Below are 16,915 nucleotides of genomic sequence, written 5' to 3'. Positions count from 1 at the left end.
CTTGACATTCGGGCAAGCATGCAGTGGAAGTGGGGTACCCCCAAGTGTCAGTTCAACACTTCAGACTCTGAGTGGGCAGACTAAGCGTGCAATCTGGTCCCCTTTCCTCGACATGTCAGCAGGTAATTTGTGCGTACTTTGACATTCCAGGTTTGAAATGTTGAACTGACGTTTGGGAGTACCCTGCTTCCATTGCACACTTGCCTGAGTCCCAAGCAAGTGCTTTTAACACAGATGTAGCCTCCACCCATTTTTCCCAGCTCCCATTTCAGTAACTACGTAGCACTTCCCAAGTAAAGTGAGGAGGGTGTGTGTGCGTGTGTGCATATGTGTGTAGGGGAAATTGACAAGTTGTTTGACAAGTAGAGAATAAGGTTCTGCTTGTTAAACTAAATAATGTATGGAGAGGATGAAACTGACAAGGATATTGACAAGAAGGGAATATGCCTCTGCAGGGCTCCATAGCAGACAGGAGGACGTGCAATCATGTGCAGTTGTGCAAGAGTGGCTATCATTTTTTTTTAATTATGATAATATTTGCACACATTTCAAGATCCAATAAAATAAAATAAATTGCGCAAATCACAATGTGCACAAATGGAAACCTGAAGGGGGGAAAGGCACAAAACTCTCCTGGAATCCAGAAAAAAAAATTGATGTAGTCCCCCCACTCCCCCTTACTGGAATGGAAACACTGTGGAAATCCATCAGTCTTAAATGGAATGGGGCATCAGACATCCCTAGTTTTAAGCACATTCTAAGTTCTTAGCATACCAGATCTCTTGACATACAGTTAGTCACAAATCAGACTAGCAGACCTTTAACAACTTAACTGAACCTTCAAGACATATATGTTAAAAAGAAATTAAAGGTAAGATAATTACTAACAGAAATACAGGCTTAAGAAATTGACAATATGAAAGGCCTATGAATCACTATTTAAAGATAACATAAAATTAGGAAGAGAAAAGTGTGTGTGTCTGTGTGTGAGTGAGTGAGTGAGAGAGAATTTCTATTATAATACATTCCTATATAAAAAAAATATTATATCATTTTACTGATGTAAGCTTCCCTGGGAGGGCTCCTTCCCTGAAAGTTGACCTTTCCATTTAATCTTCTATGGTATATTGAAGAGGATCTAGTATCTATTCCGTCTTCTAACATAAAATCTAAATAGCAACTCGAGAATCTCTCTGCAGAGGCATGTGTCAGTTGTGAATGCATTTCACCTTGGGGGATGCCTCCGTTGCCACACTGGAGAGAATGTGCAGTATCCAGCACCATCACTCAGCCAGCACTATTGATGTACCGATAGTGTAAGTGACCTCTAGCAGGATACCAATAGTGTAACCTGGCACAATGGGGTTTCCAGGGAAACCCGTCCTACCAGCTTACACTACTAGTGTACTGCTAGAGGTCACTTACACTAGCAGCACATCAGTAGCATAAGCAGAGTGGTTGTGCTTTATGCATCCTCTCTGTGATCTCAGAAACCACTTCTGATTTCTATCTTGTTTATATTCTCTTTGTTCAGAAAATCCTTCAGAAGTATTTAGAAAGTACTTCTGAAGAGATAATTTGCTTGCTTTTATTCTCTTTGTGTAGGATCCAATAGTACCCTACTGCTGGTGGCTAGCAAACCCCCAAACAACCGGAAATGCATGTCTCAGAAATACACCATTGGCTCCTACCCTTCTTTTTGTAACAATCATGGTACCAGCATGGGGTCATTTTTAAGGGTATTTGAGAAAGCTCATCAGTCCATGGTAGGGCTTAGGCTAGCTGGAAGAAATCAACAAGCAAAGGCAATAAAGTGCAATTATAATTTAAGGAATAATTCCCATGTTTTAAATATCTTCAACAGGGAACCTGAAAGGTTGGTGTGTGTGTGTATGTGTGTGTGTGTGTGTGTGTAAGAGGGAGAGAGAGAGGGAGGGAGAATTTCAATTAGAATACATTCCTATATATATAAAAATTATATCAAACTTATTGTTGTAAGCTTCCTTGGGAGGGCTCCTGCCCTAAAAGGTGGCCTAGAAATTTAACAAAAAGGCAGAAAAGCTCATCATTTTGGGTATCAAAATATAAAATTAATTAAAATAGAGAACAAACAGGTTTAAAAGTATATGAAAAATTTAATATAGTATGACAATACAGAAAACCATGTGATTGATCTAAAATTGTAAAAGCACGCACACCATATCTCTGAAATTAATATGGGGCAAATACTGTTTTATGTTTTCAAATTTATTTCTGATTACTATTGTGTTCTCAAGTCATTTGTGGAGAACACAAAAGTAATATTCAATATAAGTACTATGCTGAACACTACTTTTGTGTTCTCCAGTTTCTCAGATTACCCGAAGGGGTTGAACTCCGATCTTGAGTTGTACAATTTAATCTTTGATTAGATAGCACTGTGAGTGCTTTTCTTTCCTGTATTGCTTCTATAAATAGGAACAAAGTCATTCATGCTTGGAGACACAGCTCCTCAACAAACGACGCTAGAAGAAGATGCAAGTCGATTGTTGATTTCAGCACAAAGGATTTTCCCCATAGTGATTTCAGGTCATAGTTTTTGGGGTGTGTTTTAATACAATTTTAGATCAATTGGATGGCTTCCATCTCAGGCACTCAGCTGCAGAGCACTTTGTTTTCCAGACAGAGGAGGAGGAGGAGATTGCAACAATAGCAACTGAATGGGGAAGGCCAAAGATGACATATCAGTGTTAAATATTAGTGCTGTGCCAAAAATTTCTTCCACATTTTTTTTTGACCATTCTCATTCAGTTTGATAGAAGAGAAATAGCTTTTGAAAAGAAATTCAATGTTGGAGAAGTTCTCATGGGTTGGGTTGGGTTTCTTGGGCTTACCTTACTTAGGAGGTGGCTGAGGAGTGAGCACAAATGTCCTTCTTTTTCATTGTACAATCACCACTCTGGCCACCCGTGGCCTCCTCAGCTTCCTACACTTCAATTGAAGCCCAGTTTAAGGCACCATGAGGTAATTCCTCCCTCAGGACTTTTTCAGATCAGGATGTGCTGGCAGCCTAGGAGGCTAGCTGTGATTAGGTAAGCTCAAAAACACCACAAAAATACATTATAAAACATCTTGAATGAGGCAGAACAATGGTAGCGTCTTCCATGGGGGGAATTGTTTTCAGGAAATTGGAGGGCAGATTTTGGCAGACCACTAACTCCACCTCATCCCTGGAGCTGGACACAACATTGCCCCCACCTACATTGCAGTGGATGCAAATTGGGGGCTAGCCTGCCAAGACAGTTGATGCTGCTGCAGCATGAAACCCCCCAAGCCCCTTACCAGAAAAGAAAGAAGCTGTGCTACAAGCCCTGCCAGTAGGAAGCCCTAGCTGGGAGAAACAGCTGAGAATTTCTCCTCCCCCTGGAGAAATTCGGTGAACTTGTCTCTCAAATTTCTCTGCCCACAAGTAAGCTGAAGAATTTCAAGAGGCCATTTTTGCACAGCTCTATTAAATCTGCAGTTATGTTAAGGACAGATGCTAATCTATAAATGGAGTTCACAGCACATTCACAGGTAGGATGGTTGAGGAAGTCAGTCTTTGTGAATCTATGTATGAAAGGTCCCTGAACTGGGTTCAATGCTGTAATTCTGGAAGAAGGGTGCTCCCCCCACCCCACTGCAGCCCATGTGCACTCTCAAACCTGCTCTGGAGGGCTGGGGAACCTTCTGGAGCAGATTTTAGGGTGGTGCAGAGGGCTCAAAGGGGGAGGGGAAAGGGAGAAAGTCACATAGTACTGGCTAGCATGACATTGGACTTAACCCCTTATTTGCTCCTCTCGGAGAAATATCTGGATTAGAACTTAACTATCCACTGGATTTCACTCTTCTCCAAATATTGCAATGCAGTTTTTGGCAGATTAAACAAATCAAAATAGGAGTATAAGTAAGTATTTTGAGAGAAAATACACATTTAAATACATATGAAAATACAAATACATATTTTGAGAGGACATTTGTGTGTGGGGTGTGTGTCAGAAATTATGAGTAAAAACACTGGGAAGTGACATGAACCAGAAATACAGATTTGTCCCTCCCCTAATTCAAAGCACTTTGAGCTCATTGTCATAATGTTTTGTCTTCAGGCTTCCAAGAATGATTGAGTTGACATTGTGGCCAAATCTGTCTTCAGTGTTACAAACTAAGCTCTGTGCAATAATTCTCTGCATCATCATGATACATGTGATTTATAAACTAATCTTTAGAAGAGAATCTGTATGACTTCACTTATCTGTCTAGAGGGTCATTACTTTTTTAAAAGGCACAAATAGAATCCAGATAGAAGATGGTGGTATCGTTTGGTTAGTTTGTGGTTGCTATTTTTACTGTTCTTTCCTATGGTGATGGTCTGACATAAAAAATGCATTTTTTAAACCCACACATGTGTAAGGACCTTCTTACATAAATAGCGAAGTGGGTCCCATCAGTGGTAAGCAAGAATTTGCTAGTTCTCCCTGCTCCCAGATGGGTTTGTATCATAGCTACAGATTAGATTAAACAAGTAACTGGCACCTGCAAGCATTAGTCCACATGATATATACCTGCTCCTTAGTTTGAAGGATGAGGACTACATGATATTGGGCCTACATGCAATGGACAGTTACAAATAATGTCTAATGCACAGATATGAGATGGGTCCAATGGGGGGCCCCATTAATTGTATTCACTTCGCCCAGTCTGTGAAAAGACCTTAAGGTCTCTGAACTCTGAGGCTTTTGATCATCCAGTGCAGAGCAGGAGGAGTGGTGGGGACAATTTTCACCTCCCTGTTCTGCAGCCCTGCATTTTTTGCTAGATGGACTTATTTGCCCATCTAGCAACAGCTCTTTGGAGGGAAGGAGGCCTCAGGATAGCTCGTATCTGAGCTTCTCCAGTCTCCTCCCTTCCCCACTCACAGAAACGTCCCTCTCTCCCCTCTCCAAGATCAGTTTTTGGAGACCAGCCAGCACAGTTCTTTCCACGCCAGCAGCAAGGGGGTGTGGTCAGGGGGTCGGATCTCCAACTCCCCCTTCTGAGGTTGGTGTGCTGTCTCCAGCCTCGGAGGGGGGGAATCCCCAATATCTTATGGCCCCTCAGACAAAATCTAGGGGCCATAAGAGTGCCCCCTCTGGCTCTTTCTTGAAGTCAGCTTTCTTGCTTTCTCCCTCCCTCCCTCCCTCCTTATAATATTTGTTTCCTTATATGTGACCCATCATTAAAATAGATTCCAGGGCAGTTTATGACAATACAACAATTAAAATACAAACCAAATAAAACAATCAGTCAATATAATGATGGAAGATAAAACGTTCAAAACACAATACCTTAAATACCTGGGTAGATAAAAGAATATTTGCCTGGCTTCTAAATGATAGTAGCATTGGTGCCTGGCGAGCCTTTCTTGAGCGAGCATTCCACAACGTGGACACCACAGCTAAAAAGCCACCTCCCTTGTCAATTCCTGTGTTCATATGTTTCCCTATATGTTTCCAAAAGTGAGAGTGTTGGCAAAATTTGATCTACTTTCAATAATTTGACTTTTAATAACAATTATGTCTCTCTTTCTGAGTTACCATTCAATAAGGAAATAGTAACTTTGCGCCACTTTGTTTTATCTCCATAAACAAGTTTGTTGGTGGAGATAAAAGTTCGTTTATGTACTACCCATAGTTTGTAATAACTGCAGAGGCAATATAACTCTTTTCTACTCATTCAATTTCTTATTTATCCCCTAGGTCAAGGTGGGAAACCTTGTGCATGAAGTTCCAAGTGAAACACGCAACTATTCATTTTTGTACATTCTTTTGTTAATCCCTGTAGTAATTGCAAGTAAGTAACGGTATACCTGTCTCTAGTTTTGCATTTGTTAAAAACAGTATGCATGTGGGATGGTGGTCAGTGAGGCTAGACTCAGTGCTGCTCAGAGCACTGCCGCTCACCACCACCATCAGATAAGGGCACTTGAACCCATTAGAGGAGGGGATCTACTAGAGGGCACTTTCCCTAGGGATTTCTCATAAGTGCAGCATACTGGATCAGACTGTTGGTCCATCTAGTTGTACACTGCCTACTCCAGGAATGGGGAACTTCCAGGGTCAGGGGTTGCATTGCCCCTTGGAACTCAGTGAAGGGGCATACCAGCACCTGCAGCCACCAAATTTACTGCTGCCACCAAATTTATTGCTAAATGTGCTGTTGCTGCAGCAGCAAAAATCACAAGAATTTTTCAGGGAAACAACGGATGCAGGGGGGCACACACCCTTATTTTCAAGCAGAATTGTGCTTCTGGGAGCATGATTCTGCTTGCACACAAGGCACGTGCTCCTCACGCACCTTGTTTCCTTGCAAAATTGCTGTGGTTTTTGTCATCAATGCTGCAGCAGCAAATTCGTCAGCAGCAGCAAGGGAACACAGCTCCCCACCCAAGAAAACAGTCATGAGGGGCCTCATGTGGCCCACAGGCTTCTTGTTACCCATCCCTTATCTACTCTAATGGCAAAACTTCTCCAAGGCTGAGCTCTTTCCTGGCTCTGCTATCAGAGATTCTTTAAGTGAAGATGGCAGAAACTGAAGCTAGGACCTTCTGCATCCAAAATTTAGGGGATAATCCAGAAGTGTCTGTCCGCCAATGGACATTCCCTCAGTGGAATGGATCCCTTTCCGCTCCTACAGCCCCTATGACACCCATATCTGCTCTTGAGGGTTTGGGGGAACGTTATGAAGCAGATTTTGGATCTGCAGAGTGGAGAAGGAGAAGTTCCATTGCACGAGCAGAAGTCTGCTCACATAACAGTGGATGTCGCCCATGGTTTCTGCTACTGAGCTGTGGACCCTTTCTAATTTCTCAACTTTTCTCAGTCCTCCAGATGTCTCTTTTAACATCTAGATTGCAGTCATGTTATAAGTTAGCTTAGTTAGTTTGGGACACAGCTGTTTTCAAAGTGCTGTAGAATCCTATTTCTCTCTCTCTCTCTGCTAAAAAGAATGAAAGTATATATGCAGTTTGTTCATACTTCTGTATTAATTCACTATTGACATTTTTTCTCAGTTGCAGTTTTTGTCACCCAAAGAAAATCCAAGCAGTTAAACCGAAAACTAAGTGAACACCTGGAACTATTGGAATGTGAACTTCGTAAAGAAATACGCGAGGGTGAGTTTTCCTAGATTTGCTGTTGGGGGAAGGATTGGGACCCAGGTGTGTTCACGTAATACATATGAGTATGTATTGCTTCTCATGCAGTACTTTTCCTTAGTTATATAATACCATTTCCAGAGGGGTAGCTGTGTTAGTTTATTGCAACAAAAACAACAAAGAGTCTTGTGACACCTTAAAGATGAATAAATTTATTCTGGCATAAGCTTTCGTGGACTCTAGTATACTTCACCAGATGCGTGAAGTGTTATCAAGAGTTTCAGGTACATGCTACAATTCTCCCCCTACCCTGCCACACACACTACATGTACTGTATATACCTGAAACTCATGCATATGATGAAGTGGGTTATAGTCTACAAAAGCTTATGCCAGAATAAATTTGTTCATCTCTAAGGTGCCACAAAACTCTTTGTTGTTTATAAAATACAGAATTCCCTTTTTAGTAACAGTGTTAGGATAATGCAGTGGTGCTGGAAGCAGGGAATAACTGGGTCAGCACCATGCAGACTTGCAGCAATTGATTAGCCAGCAGTGCCCATTGCCCCTGACATCATCCGCCTGTGCTGGGTGCTACTGGCCATTCAGCAGCTGCATGCCAATATGGTGTTGTCCCAGTTACCCCTCCCTCTTCTTCCACTTCACAGCATCGAGTGGCAAGGGCGTAGGGTCCCACCACATCTTAGTCACTGCTCAGCGGCAGCTCCTGTTTGCTACTGTCATCCCACCGCATTGTGTGCAACAATTTGATTCAAGAAAACCAAACGTTAAAAAGCATATGCAATCAATATTTCACATCCCACAAAAAAACTGGGCACAGAGATAATGTATACCGTGAGAACTGTCTCTGATAACTACCTTCCAGGATCATATTGAAAGCTGTAATTAAGATAATGCTATATTATAAAAACCAGCACTCCGGGGGATCTATCTTTGTTGCAGGATTTGTTGAACTACAGATGGAAGAATTAGATGTGGTTGATAGTTTTGGAACGATTCCCTTCCTCGACTACAAACACTTTGTTCTTAGGACTTTCTTTCCAGAGGTAAGTGACTGCTGGTCTCTTTGTTATAAACCTTCTGTGGTAATTGAAATGGTCCAAATAGCCAACATGCAGTGGCTCTGCGTACAATTAATGACATTAATAATAAAAGGGAAGTGCTTTAATGGAATAAATTTGGTTTATTTCAAGATGTGGGGTTGGAGGTTTCTCTGTAATCATGTATAAAGTTGGAGCATTTAATAGTATAGTTGTTGCCTATACCTTTACATGCTGTGGGGTTCCAAAAGAAGATGCAGTCAATCAACATGCTTCACTGGATGTGCCTGATCTCGTCTGACCTCAGAAGCTAAGCAGGTCAGCCCTGGTTAGTACTTGGATGGGAGACCGCCTGGGAATCAGGCTTCCTGCACTGAGCAGGGGGTTGGACTCGATGGTCTTATAGGCCCCTTCTAATCCTATGGTTTTATGTCTATGTACTCAACAAATACTTCAAATTGTGCTCAGAAATAGACTGGGATCCAATGAAGGTGTTTCTCCTGTTCCTCCACTGTCCCTCCATGTCTCCTTCTTTCCCACTGACTGTGGCCTGCCCTATAGCATAGCATGTATTAGTTAGAAAAGTTAAGTTACTTATCCATCACATTTTCTTTTGTAGCCCCTCTCAACCATTCAAGAAGTCAGCTGAATCCTCCAATGAATAAGAAAGATAAACAAAATAAATGTGACCCACATATATTAAAATATGTATTTGAAATATTTATTTATGAAGTCCTTCATCTATATCAGTTTTTTCCTCAGTCTGTTTCTTGCTCAGCCCAAGGAATACCATCATTTCATGACTGCTTCATCACAGGTTACCCTTCATTCTGAGGATGAAGGCATAAAATAACTCCCCACCAGATACCAGTTCTTGTAAGGACAAGCAGCGTCAGGTTGGGGCTGTTTGGAGTGAATAAACAGTAGTGGGGGAGAGATGGTGCTTAACCTTTCTCCCTGCCCACTGCTTCTGAATATTGCCCCAAGCCACCTTTCTCCCCAGCAGGGTTCCAAATGCAAACATACAAGAGTAGACATGCATGTCGACTTTATGGAGCAAGGGGAGGGTGAAGCAGCTTGGTGAAGAGAAGTGCAACGGACAAGCAATGGGCAGGGGAAGGTTTAAACACTCCTTTCTCCCACAACTTCTCTGCTGACAATCATTCCCTCCCAAAGCTGTAATTCCTATAAGAAGCAGGCACTGGGGTTTTATTGTGACATTCTCATATAATAGATACATAGTTTTGCCCTGGTGCTGTTTGATACTAATTTAGGATGCAATCCTATCGGGATAGGCGGCCGGCTCTGAATTCGGAGGCGACTGCCTATCCAATGCAGGGCAGGAGCAGCGTGGAGGGGATCTTCCCCTCTGCGCTTCAGCCACCCTGCATTCGCGGCTAGACAGCTGATTTTGGCTATCTAGCCGTGGGAAGTTGGGGCTGGGGGCGAACTCCAGGTGATGCATAGGAAGCGTCAGAAAGGCACTTCCGCCTGCCCCGCTCCCAGGAATGCCCCATTTTTGGGTGCTCTGCACTGCTGTTCCGAGTGTGGAGTGCAGGGCCAATCCACGCTGCCCACAAAGCAGCACGGGAGGGCGTGGAGGTCAGTTCTCAGGGGACCGACCTGCCCTATGGCCATCTAGCCGCTAACTAGCGGCCATAGGATTGTGCCCTTAGAGCATTAACTCTTCTCGATGGTTTCTTGGCTGATTGGGACTAGATGTTGTCCCAGTATATTTCAAGGACAACATGAATGTTTCTTTAACGGCTTTCCAACATTTCCGTGGTAACTAATGCACATAGCTTGGATATTGTAGCTATCTTATGAAATAATGTTTTATGAAGCCTCTCTTTCCTGTTTTCCAATTCTCCTTCATTGTCTGCTTTATTTCCTTCACACTGTTACACTTTTTCTCAAAGTCTGTATGACTAATCATTAATAATGGTCATACTTCAGCCCTTCTGTGTTGCACACTGAGGCCTGGAAGCTATTGACAGGGGTGGCTAACGAGATGGTAGGCTAGCCCAGCTTCTTCCCTATCCTGCCTGTTTCTTCTCCTTTCCTTTCCTTTGCTACTGATGCTTGATTATGCCCTGTGCATATTTAGTGAACAGTTTCCTCACAGATACGCCTGATGTAAGTAGGTTCATGCATGAACGTAGGTTTCTGAATGCACCCAGAGAAAGACCAGGTCAATTCACCACATCAGGTGATGTAACACTAAAAAGTCAGTTCAAGTTGACTCCAACCCAGAAAATTATTGTGTGAATCCATGCTAAGTTTGCTTATATTCCAAACCTGAATAATGTGGGGCAGTTTATGCTAAGGTCCTTCTGTGAAAAATAATGTGCTGATTGCATTACATTTCTGTTCTGCATACATAGTCAATATACTCTAACTCAGTTTTCCTTCTTGTACAATAAGTAGTTTAACCACATGGGGAAAACCCAAATCTTCACTGCTTTTTTATTTTATATTTATCTGTTTTGCAGTCTTTTGAGGTTTGTAACATTGCCTAATCTTTTATTTCAGGCTGGAGGCACTTCATCTGTCTTTATTGAAGACTCCAATGAACCCCTTGTAAGTGTTTTACATACAATTTTAGCTCTTTTACAAAGATAGGCAACTTGTTCAGCAGAAAGAAATGCTTTAGTAGGATTTATTTAGCATTTCAAGTACATTTTTATTGTGATTTTGTACTGTATTTTACTTTAAATGACTGTACAGGGAATGCAACAGCTAAATTATATAAATAAATACAACAAATCATGAATTCATGTAGCTAATTTTCATACATAGATGCACATAATTCACATGATTTGCATCTCATGTTCATTAACATGGCAGGTGGCAAACTATACTTAATGGCAACTTGTGCTACTGTACATTGTTTCCATATTAATATTGTAATATTGCCTTCCAATATGTAGAATATGAGAGGCAAATTTGAACATCATCTTATACCAGTTTCTACTATTTTTATCCTGTTTTGTGTTTTATGCTTTTTATGATCGTCTTCATCCTCCATGAAATTTAAAATCTTGCAAACACAAGCCAAATAAAATTACCTTAATCCAGAGTACAGTCACATGGTGGTTGTTTATATAGTGACAGTTATTAGTGCAACATCTATTGGCTGGGGATGACGAATAATGAATTTGGGTGATATGATTTAATCTGATTTACTATGTCTTTACTGACTTGTTTTTATTAAGGTGGCTACCCATTCTGAACTGTTGTTGATAGGGCAGGTTATAAATCTGAATGAATTAGTAGAGGTTTTGTGTGTGAAAGCTTATATTAGAACCCTCAACTTTTACATGTATTAAACATTACGTTTATAATATGTCTTCAAAGCTTTGATATAAGGGTGGTATACAAAGTGGTAACTTCTAATTCCTCACACTCTCTTCTTTTTCAGGGAACTAAGAGTGCAGTTTCTGAAGTTTCTGCAGTTTCAGTTTTTTTTCTGAAAAAAAAAGTCCTAAAACTTAGTAGCAGGAGTTGGTCATATAAAATATATTACCTTACCTGCCTCCTTGACCTCTCTTATGAAAACAACAACATTTATTCTAGATTTCTAAGGATGATGCTTCCATCATTAATTATAATTAAGAATTACGTGGTTCACATTGAAAACAAACATTGCATGTCTTTCAACTATTACAGAGCAGAAATCCAAGTCCCAAGGATGAAAGCAGCATAGCATTGTATGCATTAATTAGTAACAAGAATTTTCTTGTTACTCTGATTCACACGCTTGAAAAACAGAAAACCTTCTCTGTGAAAGATAGGTATGATATAAAACCTTCTTCAACCTCTAGAAATATGAAAGAACAACTTACAAATGCAAATACCAGATTTCCTTTGGCTAAATCAGGCAAGATCCCCCCCACCCCGTATTTTCCTCATTATTCACTTTCTTAGTAAGAAAAAGTCAGAATCTGTTCTCCTTAAATAAAATAGAAAGAGAATGCACCTGTTCCTTATAGAGCTAGTTGCACAGATGCAACAGTGGAATTATCTCAAAATGGAAAGAAATATATTGGAATCATGCCAACAGTTTAGAATGATAGAATATTGAAATAGAACATTCAGAATAAACTGCATTAGAAGGCACTCTGTGTAGAATGAAATTCACATATTAGTAGGTGTGAATGACTTCTGTCTTACAAGTCCTTTAATGAATGAATGGACCTAGATGAATGATAACTGGAAACTCTGGAGCTAACTTTTGGCTGAAGCTGAGAAAGATTGAGACGGTGCTGGCTGAGAAAGGTTGAGACAGTGCGGGCAGAAAGTCAGTATGATAGTTAAATCATTTCTGCCCCACTTTTGCATTTGGGGGGTGGGGGGTGGAGGGTGAGAATGTTTCCAGGTTGGAGTGGTGGGTCAAGTAAAGGATTTATGTCATCCCCAACTACATTTTTCTATGAAATCTCAGGTCTCAAAAATGGTTACTTTTCTCAGTTGCATAAATTTACACGTTCCATCTTTCTATGACTTGGAATAATTGCACTTCCCCTTCATTTCTCTCTTGTATGGACTTCCAGCAACCTTTTCCCATCATTTGAAGTTCATGCGAAATATTGACAGCAGAGGTGCTTTTCAGTCTAGACAGTAATTGTAATGCTTCTGCCCTATTTTGATTACCTGTAGAGTGGTGGAGTTTAGAACCATGGTATCTGGATTGTTAATTCTCTGAACAGTACAGGGGCTGGTTGTATTTGAGACCTAGTCCTGGTACCTTGCCTTGTGAGCTGTCTGCACTCAGACACATCATCCTGCCTTATGGCAGCAGGCAATAATGCATTTTATGTGGCAGATGCCATATTGTTGACTCATTTAAAAAATTATCTTTGTTTCTCTCCTCATCTGTGCAAGGTGCCCAATTTTATTGTTCTCCAGGTGTTCTTAGTAGTTTTTTATGACCTTACTGGTAGGATGTGGGTGTAGGAGTATATAAATCAAGATATTATTATTATTTTAAGGATCAATTACATTAGATAAACAGCATGTTAGCTTATATTGGAACCTCAAATTTTACATTTATTAAAAGTGATCTATTATTCTCTCTATAATAGATGCTTGTTTGCATCTTTCTTGACGATTGCACTACAAACAAACCTAGTCTACTTAACCAGTATTCTAGAAGTTTTGACAAGGGATTTGATGGAACAGTCAAGCAATATACATCCTAAGCTGATGCTAAGGCGTACAGAATCAGTCGTAGAAAAGCTGTTGACAAATTGGATGTCTGTTTGCCTCTCTGGTTTTCTTCGTGCAAGTATTATATCTTTTCACTATTTAAGATTGGATAATAAGATATTGGTTTATTTGCTTGCAGAAATTACTACTTGTGCAGTGCATTTACAATAGCTTCCTGACATAGTAATTTGTTCAGTGCTTAGGAACTTGAATGCTGTCAGAGTTTTGGGGCTCCTGCCTTCAGTTCAATTGAGTCAGTCTACATTACACGCGCGCTCTTTTGAATGCATGAAATGAATAGGAGCCCCACTTTTGAGTACCCAGAGATCTTTGGTTTGAAAGATGAGGAGTAAGCGTATGAATCAAAAGTTCGGGGAGGGAAGGAAATGCCTTTCCAGATGCATCTGTGGAACCATCATTTCAAATTCATTTTCTATTTCCTAGAGAAAGCACTTTGACATAGGGGGAAAAAGTGAAACCTGTCAGTAGTTAATAATTTGAGCAATATGAGCCTGCCCAAAATTTGCACTTGTTATCTGAGCCCTGTTGCATGTCCCACCTCCTAGAGAGGTGAGGTTGGTGAGCACTCATAACAGGGCCTCTTAGGTAGCAGCACCCCAGTTGTGGAATGCCCTCTCAAGGGAGATTGTACTAGCTGCCTCTTTAGTGCCCCTTAGACAGCTGGTGAAGACTATGATGTTCTGCTGAGCTTTTAATAGTTAATGCCATATTCTGTTTTTATAATTAAACTCAGTTTTTAGGGGTTTGTAGTTTTGTGTATTTTATTCTTTGTATTGTTTGTATTGTACATTGTTCTGTGCACTCAGTGTGTGAAGGGCAGTCCAAAAGCATTCTGAATGAATGAATGAATGAATGAATGAATGAATGAATGGAACATGTCTCTATTCCATTAAATCTACATATACCTGGATGCTACAATTATGAATGAGCAAGATACAAACTGTGTTGTTTTTCATTTTGTTTCTTAGGAAACAGTTGGGGAACCATTCTATTTGCTTGTAACAACCCTAAATCAAAGGATTAACAAGGGTCCTGTGGACGTAATAACTTGTAAGGCCTTGTATACACTAAATGAAGACTGGTTACTGTGGCAAGTAACTGAATTCAGCACAGTGGTATGTTTGTGAATGTATGTCCTACAAATGAAACCGACAAGCTTTGTGTGGGAAGAGGTATATGTTATGATCAAGGAGCTGTGTATTCTGTGCTTTAAGTCAGAATTCTAAGCTAAGGAAAGCTGAATCCTATAAGTCAATGTGATTTGCATATATTTGCTAATTTTCCTTGATTATTCTGCTTCGGGCTCGTCATGGTGAATGGAAAGGAGCCATATAGGATACTTAAGCCCTTCTATTACAAATAATACATCAAACATTTCCCAAATGTTTTCAAGCCTATGTTTGCAGCAATAGACTTGCAGCACAATCCTTGCACAGTTGCGTATGTGGAAGGGGATCAGCATAGAGCTCAACTGAACCCGCTTTTCCCTGCTAGTGCTTGTGCTTGGCCGTGTGCAACTCCTACAAACCAACCATTTCAACAAGATCAGGCACATGTCCAATAAGTATACACACAGCTATCCCTCTCCTTACCAGGGACCCTGCCTACATGCTGTTCATGCTCCAGTGCTATGTATACCATCGCTATGGTGCAACGTAGCAATTCAGGCACTTACCTATGCCTGAATAATAAGAGGGAAAGCAAAATACTGAAAAGGTTTTTAATGATAACAGAGGAAGCAAGCCCCAAACGTTCTGCAGATAACAATATCCTACTTCCCATGACAAGAAAGAATGAAAAAAAAGTTGTGTTCATCTTTTATTCTTTTCTTTTCATTAAGTCACAAGTTAACTATGGACAATATGGGCTTGATGCTTAAATTAAAAAAAAGAAAGTTAAAATGCAAGTATTCACCTAATAATGTTAAAGAAAATTTTAAAGTAATTTTAATAATTGTCATTTATTGTAATTATTTTATCAAGTACCCTAACCTGTGCTCAACACTCACTTGATCCACTTTTAAAACACAATTTCCACTACTGAATACTAAGTAAAACACATAATTAAGAACATAAGAGGAGGAGAGGGGGCAGCCTCGTGCATGTAAAGCTAAACTATGGTTTAGCATTACTTCTGAACCAGATCACCAACTTGTCTGAGGCCACCCAGCATGCCCATGAGTTTGAGATTTGAACCCTGATCTCCCTGGCCTAAGTTCAGTATCCTGGCTCAGTAGAAAGTGAGTAAATATGAAGTGTGAGAATATTTTTGAGTAATCAAAAATTTCTATATGAATGTTCTCTGATGTAATGCAAGGTTTGCTACTATGGAGTCTCATGATAAATAAATCCTAATTTTTACAATTGCATGTATAAATAAATGATAAATTCCTGTCTGGTTTCACTTTCAACGTCAGTATGAAACAACATTTGTATTCTTTCAGGCATTAGATGTTGTCTTTGAAAAAATCCAAGAAAATGAGAATGAAGGCACTACTCAAAATATCCAAGTTAACGTCTTGGATTGTGACACCATAGGGCAAGCCAAAGAAAAAATCCTGCAAGCCTTTCTAAACAAGAATGGCTCTCTTTATGGTCTCCAGCTCAGTGAAATGGGCCTCGGTAAGGCATTGCCATTTGTCATAACTTTGTAATTAGGAATTTATTTTGCTTTATCTACACCTAGAACAATTAGTTTTAGTAATGTAGTCTGAGTTTAAAAACCACAAATGAATATTTTCCCATTTGTTAACAGATGAACAGTGAGATCCAAGTTATGATGGAATCATTAAGTCTAATCTGTTTTAACTGAATACACAATGTCTTACATTTTTGTGGATTACATTGGGCTACTATATTGCATGCGCTAACAAGTATATAGGATTGGGCAAAATGAATGGTGTATTAGCATAATGTCACCACCTGTTGTTGCATCATTCACTGACATAGAATGTTGCACTGGGAATAACCACAACTTCAGTGGCAATAGCTATATCACCAGGTCAGCTTAGCAGCTACTCACAAAGCTCTATTGTGATATAGAAATTGGTGGAAAGGGGATGTGGCAGTGAAGGAATGGGATATGATTTCAAGCAGTGCATAAACCCAGCTACATCTGTGCAAATACTTTTAGCAGCGTGTCTTATTATGGGAATAATGACAGGCAAAATAGTACGATTGGCTTACCCCACATATACTAATTTAACTATAATGCAACACTCCAGTTTTGCCTTCTTAAAGCTAAGCCCAGAATAAGGATGTTTTGTAATTGTTTTCAATGTAATTGTTTGGCAGCTCTTCAGTCTGGCACACAAGCAAAAGAACTCCTGGATATAGATAGTTCCACTGTGATTTTGGAAGATGGAATTACCAAGCTCAACACCATAGGCCATTATGAGGTAAGAACAAAAATCCTTACTATGTTAAAGATTTGTCTTTGTGAGGAAGATTCCCCATAGTAAGCATTCATTAACATAC

At 40.2% G+C, this 16,915-nt stretch overlaps 1 protein-coding gene across 1 annotated transcript in view; it reads left to right on the top strand.

Annotated features, from left to right (window-relative positions):
* Positions 1-16,915, top strand: part of PLXNC1 (plexin C1) — a 91,433-nt gene that overhangs the window by 60,965 nt on the left and 13,553 nt on the right. Inside the window, exons 15-23 of the mRNA XM_084810244.1 lie at positions 5,754-5,847; positions 7,067-7,168; positions 8,113-8,216; positions 10,743-10,790; positions 11,880-12,004; positions 13,295-13,493; positions 14,408-14,554; positions 15,883-16,060; positions 16,733-16,836. Of these exons, the coding sequence (XP_084666370.1) occupies positions 5,754-5,847; positions 7,067-7,168; positions 8,113-8,216; positions 10,743-10,790; positions 11,880-12,004; positions 13,295-13,493; positions 14,408-14,554; positions 15,883-16,060; positions 16,733-16,836 (1,101 nt within the window). The remainder of the gene's footprint in view (positions 1-5,753; positions 5,848-7,066; positions 7,169-8,112; positions 8,217-10,742; positions 10,791-11,879; positions 12,005-13,294; positions 13,494-14,407; positions 14,555-15,882; positions 16,061-16,732; positions 16,837-16,915) is intronic.

This window comes from Heloderma suspectum, chromosome 7, assembly GCF_057233095.1.
Source record: "Heloderma suspectum isolate Gila_16-S chromosome 7, 16-S_ref, whole genome shotgun sequence".
In the NCBI taxonomy this organism is placed as follows: Eukaryota; Metazoa; Chordata; class Lepidosauria; order Squamata; family Helodermatidae; genus Heloderma; species Heloderma suspectum.
This window is presented reverse-complemented; position numbering and strand designations above follow the sequence as displayed.